Source organism: Tiliqua scincoides, chromosome 12, assembly GCF_035046505.1.
Source record: "Tiliqua scincoides isolate rTilSci1 chromosome 12, rTilSci1.hap2, whole genome shotgun sequence".
Lineage (NCBI taxonomy): Eukaryota > Metazoa > Chordata > Lepidosauria > Squamata > Scincidae > Tiliqua > Tiliqua scincoides.
Window position 1 is genome coordinate 7,882,143 of NC_089832.1, and position 9,059 is coordinate 7,891,201.

Consider the following 9,059-nt stretch of genomic DNA (forward strand, 5'->3'; position numbering starts at 1 on the left):
TGACCTGAAGGGTGATGGTAAGATTAGATAACTAGCTGCCTCAAAGCCTAAAGCAAATGAAGCATCAGATACTGTAGTTGCTCGTTACCCTTCCAAGAGCTCATCTCTAGCAGTTTGCAAGCATGTGTAAATACAGGAAAATAAATGTTAGAGGGTCTTTTTTCTGGTTATTATTACTTATAAATAAAAATTTATTTATTTCTAGAGCTCTCTTTTTTTTTTTAAAGTCTGTGTGCTGATAAGTGGGTCCTGATAGAATGTCATTTTAAAAAGTGGGTCCCTGTGCTAAAATGTTTGGGAACCACTGATCTAGAGAGCAGGTTTCTACAGCTAAGTTTTTTGTGGAATCATTTGCCGACCTAGTTGACCAATTTAAAATTATGGTTATCAGGCTAATCTTCAGGAAGGATTCACAATATGAATTACTGGGAAAGGGAAAGTTGGATCCATGCAGTCTAATTTATGCTATGCTACCCTTTACAAATGAGTATCTTCAACAGTAAGGAATATTCATGTTTATTTTTTTCTTTTTTATCAAACCTACACAATGAAAACTTCAGAATAGAAAGATACAGATGAGTTCAGGCTACATATATTCACATACCTTTCAAGCTAACCTTGAACTCAAGATGTTATGGCTCAGAATTTGAGGGCCTTAAAATTCAGGCTAGTGCAGAGGTCTCATTCTTGAACCCAGTTATAAAATATTATTCTGTAATTGTATCATAGCTATATCACAACCCTCCAAATGAATCAGAACTGCTGTGCCTATAGAAGTATTGCTGTGGCAACTTCATACGTAAGATAGAACTGTCACCAATTCACAGACTCTGAAGTCAGATCCAGACAACCGCAGCACATAGCATAAAAAGAATGTAGATAATATAGGCCTATAAAATACTGACCAGACATAAATTACACTGAAGTCAATACAGGTCCAGCCTATTTATACACGGATTTGACTCAACACTAATGGCCACTGCAAATGAGAAGGAATGTGCTGATCCCTGGAGAAGGGGAAAAATGCACCCCTTTAAAATCAGTTTCAAAAACTGAACAGTCCTTTAACAATAGCTTCCTTAATGAGAGAGAGGGCAGCTGGCTGACAATCCATCAATCCTTCTCTCTCCAGCACTAGGATTCATGTCACCCAGCGTGGGAGGCCTGCGCGTCACCCCATGCACAGGGTGGGGCAACACCACAGGTGGTGGGCGTGTGATGTTCCATCGCCCCACCCCATTGGTTTTTTGGCTGTACCATTTGATAGAACACAGATATTTCAATGAGGTTTATTTCATTGCATTCTGCATGAAATTACGCGTCGATCGATATATAACATGATGGTATTATTCCTCCAAACTCTGATTTTAGTGATTTTGGAAACTTGTAGTCACACACACACACCCCGCATCAACTTACTAACAACTTATTGCATCAGTTCTCAATTTCTTAGCACCAGGACCCACTTTTTAGAATGACAATCTGTCCAGGACCCATTGGAAGTGATGTCATGGCCAGAAGTGACATCATCAAGCAAATTAAAATAAATAATTATAGATAATTAAATTAAAATAAAAGAAATAATTAAATAAGGGGGAGTCAGTCCTGTTCCACCAAGTGAATCTTCTCTGAAGTCTGCCTGCAATAACACCCCTCCCCCCAAAAAAAGAATCAGTGAGATTTTCAGCCCTCCCCAGTGCCCAGTTTAAAGTTCTTCTTTTTCAAGCATATCAAGACCCACCTGGCTTTACAAGTGCAAAATAGAAAACATTCCCCTTACCAGTTCAAGTATTTATTTATTTGCCCTTTTTAGTGGTGGTGGGGGGGGAAAAGCTGCCTTCTAGTGCATTTGTTGTGCTTCAGTTCCATCCGATTGGGATCATTCTGGTGTCCTCACATTCCCCTTTGCCTGGCCTGATCACAAGCCAAGGCACATCTGCCTACTCGCAGATAAACGGGACCGTGAGGCTGTTTCACTTTCCATAGGGCTCAATACATTTGCAGCTGGGAGGGAGGGACCTCCTTCTGGGGTGTTTTTGGGGGGCTGCATTCATTGGATCAGGACCATTCTGACATTGTTGGAGTCCTCTCAGCCTGCCCTTCCGGACGGACTAAGGCAAGTTCGCCTACTCAGCAGTTCCCTCTGAGCACATGAAAGAAAGGTGATCACTTTGCATTGGTGAAGGGAGGGGCTAAGTGAAGTGCTTGGAGGAGGACTGATTGATGGATTGTCTTCTTAATGACTCTTATCTTACATCACAAAGGTCAGCAAGGCTGTTTTTAAATCACCGGAGCAAAGAAACTGTTTTTTAAATTGATTTGTTATACTGCTTGGCATCCACGTGAGTGCTTGGAATGGAACCCACGCAAATAATGAGTTATATAATACTGTACTTATTATATATAATAATGAACCTGTACTCAAAATAAATTGTAAACATGTTTAGGATCAGACTGTAAGTTGCAATCAATTTGAAAGCTACTATTAACTTGTGAAACACCGCCTTGTCCATATTCGGCAAGAAGACCAACAAGGCGGCAGACTGGTTTGAAGCCCACTCTGAGGAGTTGACACCAGTCATTGAGGAAAAGAGGAGAGCTCAAGCAGCATACAAGGCCTGTCCCAGTGAGCGCAACCTGCAGGTCCTCCGAACTGCTCGCAGCAAAGTCCAACAGACTGCCAGGAGATGTGCTAACGACTACTGGCTCCAGCTCTGTTCCGAGATACAGATAGCAGCTGACACGGGCAACATCAAGGGGATGTATGATGGTATCAAGCAGGCCCTAGGTCCAACACAGAGGAAAATTGCCCCACTGAAGTCTGCCACAGGCGAGGTCATCCAGGATCGGGCGCAGCAGATGGAACGCTGGGTGCAGCACTACTCTGAGCTATATTCCAGAGAAAATGTAGTCACCGAAGAAGCACTGAACAACATTGAGTGCCTGCCTGTGCTGGAAGAGCTTGACAGTGAACCAACCCTAGAAGAACTTCACGTGGCCCTGGACTCCCTTGCCTTTGGCAAGGCACCTGGAAAAGACAGCATCCCTGCTGAAGTCCTAAAATGCTGCAAAGAGGTCATCGTCACTGAGCTGCATGAAATCCTCTGTCTCTGCTGGAGAGAAGGTGGAGTACCTCAAGACATGAGGGATGCAAACATCATCACGCTGTACAAGAACAAAGGTGACAGGGGTGACTGCAACAACTACCGTGGCATCTCTCTCCTTAGCGTTGTAGGAAAGCTGTTTGCCCGAGTTGTACTAAAGAGGCTCCAGGTACTTGCAGAGAGCGTCTATCCAGAATCGCAGTGTGGATTCTGAGCCAACAGGTCCACCACTGATATGGTATTCTCCCTTAGACAACTGCAGGTGAAATGCAGGGAACAACGACAGCCACTCTTTATAGCCTTCATAGATCTCACAAAGGCTTTCGACCTGGTCAGCAGAGACGCTCTCTTCAAGATTCTCCCCAAGATTGGATGTCCACCCAGGCTCCTCAGCATCATCAGGTCTTTCCACAAGGACATGAAGGGCACTGTTGTCTTCGATGGCTCCACATCAGACCCTTTTGACATCCGAAGCGGAGTGAAGCAGGGCTGTGTTCTTGCACCAACCTTGTTTGGGATTTTCTTCGCTGTCCTGCTGAAGCAGGCCTTTGGAACTGCAACAGAAGGCATCTATCTCCGGACCAGATCTGACGGAAAGCTCTTCAACCTCTCCAGACTGAGAGCAAAATCCAAAGTCCAGCTGAAATGTCTGCGTGACTTCCTCTTTGCCGACGATGCAGCTGTCACTACCCACTCTGCCAAAGATCTCCAGCAGCTCATGGATCGTTTTAGCAAGGCCTGCCAAGATTTTGGACTGACAATCAGCCTGAAGAAAACACAGGTCATGGTTCAGGATGTGGACTCACCTCCCTGCATTACAATCTCTGAGCATGAACTGGAGGTTGTCCATGACTTTGTGTACCTTGGCTCAACGATCTCCAACACTCTTTCTCTCAATACCGAGCTAAACAAGCGCATCGGTAAAGCAGCTACCACGTTTTCCAGACTCACAAAGAGAGTCTGGTCCAACAAGAAGCTGACGGAACATACCAAGATCCAGGTCTACAGAGCTTGCGTCCTGAGTACACTTCTGTACTGCAGCGAGTCATGGACTCTTCGCTCACAACAGGAGAGGAAACTGAACGCTTTCCACATGCGCTGCCTCCAACGCATCCTCGGCATCACCTGGCAGGACAAAGTTCCAAACAACACAGCCCTGGAACGTGCTGGAATCCCTAGCATGTATTCACTGCTGAAACAGAGACGCCTGCGTTGGCTTGGTCATGTCGTGAGAATGGATGATGGCCGGATCCCAAAGGATCTCCTCTATGGAGAACTCGTGCAAGGAAAGCACCCTACAGGTAGACCACAGCTGCGATACAAGGACATCTGCAAGAGGGATCTGAAGGCCTTAGCGATGGACCTCAACAAGTGGGAAACCCTGGCCTCTGAGCGGCCCGCTTGAAGGCAGGCTGTGCAGCATGGCCTTTCCCAGTTTGAAGAGACACTTTGCCAACAGTCTGAGGCTAAGAGGCAAAGAAGGAAGGCCCATAGCCAGGGAGACAGACCAGGGACAGACTGCACTTGCTCCCAGTGTGGAAGGGATTGTCACTCCCGAATTGGCCTTTTCAGCCACACTAGACGCTGTGCCAGAACCACCTTTCAGAGCGCGTTACCATAGTCTTTCGAGACTGAAGGTTGCCAATACCAATACTCAAAATAAATTGTAAACATGGTTAGGATCAGACTGTAAGTTGCAATCAATTTGAAAGCTACTATTAACTTGTGAAACAAGGTCACAGTGGGCCTCAGGTAAGTACATATGTGAGATTATAGCCCAAGGCATATAACTATTTCTATGTAGAGCCACAATCTAAAGTGAATTAGAACAGATCATTATCAAGTCACAAAAGTCTGAAAATTTCATTGGAACAGAGCTTTTGCGTAGTGGTTTGAGTGCTAGATTTCAGCCATGGAAACTGCTCAATCCCACACTCAGCAGTGAAGCTCACTGGGTGACGTTGGGCCAGTCACATACAATCCCAACCAAAACCAAACTCACAAGGTTGTTGTAACTATAAGGGTGAGAGGCAAGGGGAGAGAGAACCTCATACATCACTCTGAGCTCCTGGAAGAGTGAAATAAAACTTTTACAGTATGTTCCTAAGCATATTTCTTAAGACACAAGATACCTTTAGTGGCATATTTAAAACCCAAGCAGTATGAAAACAAAAGATTGGATGGAGGGATACATGAATCAGACAGTTCACCTCCAACCATGACCAACCAGGCCACATATTTCTTATGTTATATAAACTGAGAATTTTTTGTTGGAAAAGCAGCACATAAACATTTTTAATAATGTTTACTCAGAAGACCCATTGAATAACAATAGTAAGCAAGTTTAAGATTATAGCCCAATCTTTTCCATCTATACCAGGGGTACCCAAACCCTGGCCCGGGGGCCACGTGGCCCTCAGGGGCTCCCAATCAGGCCCTCAGGGAGTCCCCAGTCTCCAATGAGCCTCTGGCCCTCCAGAGACTTGCTGGAGCCCATGCTGGCCAGATACAACTGCTCTCAGCATGGGGACAGCATGGGGACAACCTCCCACCTGAGTTGTGGGACAAGGATTCCCTCCACTACTTGCTGTTTCACTTCTGTGATGCAGCAGTGGCAGAGAAGGAAAGGCTGGCCTTGCTTTGTGTAAGGCCTTTTATAGGCCTTGAGTTACTGCGAGAATGTCATTCATTCATATAAGTGCCATCTCTAATAAATTCATTTATGTAAATTTATTCAAATTTTAAATGTAAATTAATTCTTTTTTCCCCTGGCCCCCAACACAGTGTCAGTGTCAGAGTGTGGCCCTCCTGCCAAAATGTTTGGACATTCCTGATCTATACTAAGAAGTTCAGTTGAGGACTTAATTGCCGTGCTAGAACTAGAGCCTTAAGCACCATCTGTAAAAGTTGACAGACCTCACTGGGTAGATAAAAGCCGTAAGAACTAGACATAGGGAACATGAGAAAAAAGATCGGAGGGGGAGGAGGGAAGATGGATTACTTCATCCAACCTATAGCAAACTTTTTTGGAGGAAAAATATTTGATTGCACCTTTTAAAAATGTCATTAAGCAAACACACATTGCATGTGTGGGATGGGTAAAAATACCTCTTCATTCTCTTTTTCAGAGAGAGGGAGAGAGAGAGAGAAGCAAAAAAACACAAAGTACCATGAGTCCAGAGCAGCAAACCTTCCAGACACTGACACACCCCAGATTTTGACAAACCATCCTACTGACCTCAATGTCACTTATCTCTAACAACAAAGAGTCTTGTGGTACCTTTAAAGGCAAATACATTTATTGTGATGTAAGGCTTCCACAGACTACACACTTCACTTCATGAAGCCCAAGGGAGCCTGCAAAAAGGGGGGGAACCCTTATGCTTCAGTAAACATGTCAGCCTTCAAAAGTTGGTACAAGACCCTTTGTAGCTGTTTTTGTTTTGTTTTTGCTGCTGCGGCATCTACAGATTTAGCATAGTTACCCCGCTGGAAGTTATTTTCAACATTTAAACATACTTGCACTCCAAATAAGCACTTATTTTATTCAGTGGGATTTATATTCCATTGCAGATTGAGCATAGGATTGCAACCTGAATCAGATAGAAATAGAAGACCAGCAAGATAAGGTCAGGTAGAGAGGGGGAGAAAAACAGTAAGGAGAATAATCATCCCATCTATAAGAATCCTGTGGAGGTGAGGTCCAAGGGGTCAGATTGTTAAAGGCCTAGAAATAGGGGGAGGGGTTAAAGTATAGACATGAGTCACCTTAGGGCAGTGTTCTTCAAACCTGGTGTTGGAACCCAAATGGGGTTATAAAGCCTCAATTATGGGATTGCAATTTACAGAAATGAAAAAGGTTGAAGACCATTGGATTAGTAGAGAACCACTAAGTAAAAGGGAGAGGCATTTGGTGTAGCCCTTTCAGGTACCAGGCAATGGTGCCCCAGTCCTGTTCAGGTACCTAGCAATTGTGCTAAAGTAGATTTCACTAGTGCCAGGCTTCACAGTAACTTTTTTTTTGCTCTCTCTAATAAGAATAATTGGCTAGGAGGGTGTTAAAGGAGGAGAGAATGGGTGGCAAAGGGAGTGGGTGGATAGGGTCCTGGGAGAGGTGTGTGAGTGACAGTGAGCCTCCAGTCTCCCACTATTTATTTGGGTCATGGAATGAAAAAAGTTGAAGAGCACTGCCTTAGAGCCCAATCCTTTGCATGTCTACTCAGAAGTAAGTCTAAGTATGGTCAATGGGGCTTACTTCTAGGAAAGTATGGATAGGATTGCAGCCTTAGGATCTAACTATACATGGAAGGGGGAGAGAAAAGAAATGGATAATTGGGAGTTTAAAGTGTAGGTGCAGTTCAGCTCCACTTAAAAAGGAGGTTAATTAAGTTGGGAGAAGAAGAGGAGGGGATCAGCTCTGCCAGAGTGGGGGGGGGGGAGAACTCAGATATGTTGGGGCTCTGAGTCAGGAAAGTGATTGGCCCTATGAGAGTGGGGGGAGGGGTCAGCTAAGTGGAGGGAGGAGATCAGCTCTGCAAGGAGTCTTAAATATGTTGGGGGTGTGGAGTGGGAGAAGTGATGGGCCCTATGAGAGTGGGGAGTAGCTACACTGTAGGGAGAAGATCGAACCTGCAAGGGGGGGGGCTCAGCTAATTTGGGGGAGTGAAGTAGGGAAGTGATTGGCCCTACAAGAGTGGGAGGTAGGTTAATTTGGAGGGAGGCGATCAGCCTTGCTGGGGGAGCTTAAATAAATTGGGGGTGTGGGGGACATGAATGGCCCTAGGAGACTGGGGGGGTTAGCTAAGTTGGAAGGAAAAAATCAGCTACATTGGGGGTGTGGAGCTGGGGAAGATTTGTCCTACAAGAGTAGGGGGTTAGCTAAGTAAGAGGGAAGAGTTCAGTCCTGTGGAGTGGGGACTCAGCTAATTGGGGTGTGTGGAGTGGGGGAAGTTGTTGGCCCTGTGAAAGTTATGGGGTGAGCAAGGTTGGAGGGAGTAGATCAGCACTGCGGGGGGAGGGGCTTGAATAAGTTGAGGGTGCGGAATGGGGAAGTGATTGACCCCCTACAAGTGTGGGGGGTCAGCTAAGCTAGAGGGAGGAGTTCAACCCTGTGGGGGACTCAGCTAATTGGGGGTTGAGGAGTGGGGGAAGTGCCGGTCCTATGAGAGTCAACAAGGCTGGAGGGAGAAGACCACTCCTGCGGGGGGGGGGCTAAATAAGTTGGGGGCGCGAAGTGGGGGAAGTGATTGACCCCCTGCTAGAAGGGCCCCTACAGAAGAGTAGGGGGTTAGCTAAGTCAGAGGGGGCTCAGCTAATCTGGGACGTGGGGCGGGGACTGACTGGCCTCCAAGAGTGGGGGGCTGGGCTGAGTAGACGGGGGCCTGCGGGGGCTTCCATCAGTCGGGGGCGAGGAGGGGGCAGGCCTGGGGGAGTGGGGCCTGGGAGAGTTGGGGAGGGGGCGAGGAAGGGGCGCCCCTCCCCGCGCGCTCCCGCGCCGGCCCCCCCCCCGCACTCACAACTCGCTCTTGCCCGATTTCTCCCAGTTCTTGATCCACTCAGCGGGCAGCGCCGCCGCCGCTCCTGCCGCCGCCATCTTCCCCCGTGTGGCGCCGAGTGCCCGGATGCTCGAACGACAGGCCCGAGGTCAGAGGGGACGGCGGGGCCGGCCGTGCGCCAGGCATGACGGGAAATCGAGCCGTGGTGGTGGCGTCGGAGGCGGTGGGTGGGAGGGAGGGGGCGGGGCGGAGGGAGGGGAGGAGCCAAGGGGGAGGGCGTGGTGAGGGGAGGAGAATGACAGTCGATCACGACGACTTCGGATTTGGGAGGGGGGAGGAGGGGGCGGAGCCACCAGGCCGGCGCTTGTTGACAGGAGTGACTGTTGTGGGCCGGCAGCCGGGCGACGGTTGGGCGCGCGCCGCCCCTGAGGGGGAAGCGACTCCGCCCCTCCCCGCCTCC

General features: G+C 47.6%; 1 protein-coding gene across 4 annotated transcripts in view; it reads right to left on the reverse strand.

Annotated features, from left to right (window-relative positions):
- THOC2 (THO complex subunit 2) overlaps positions 1 to 8,743 on the reverse strand; it is a 66,857-nt gene extending 58,114 nt beyond the window's left edge. For all 4 annotated transcript variants that reach the window (XR_010795005.1, XR_010795006.1, XR_010795007.1 and 1 more), the window contains exon 1: positions 8,621 to 8,743. Coding sequence is in view for 1 of the 4 variants with exons in the window: in XM_066639960.1 (XP_066496057.1) it covers positions 8,621 to 8,697 (77 nt within the window). In the remaining 3 variants the exon portion in view is untranslated. The remainder of the gene's footprint in view (positions 1 to 8,620) is intronic.
- Positions 8,744 to 9,059: the final 316 nt, after the last annotated feature.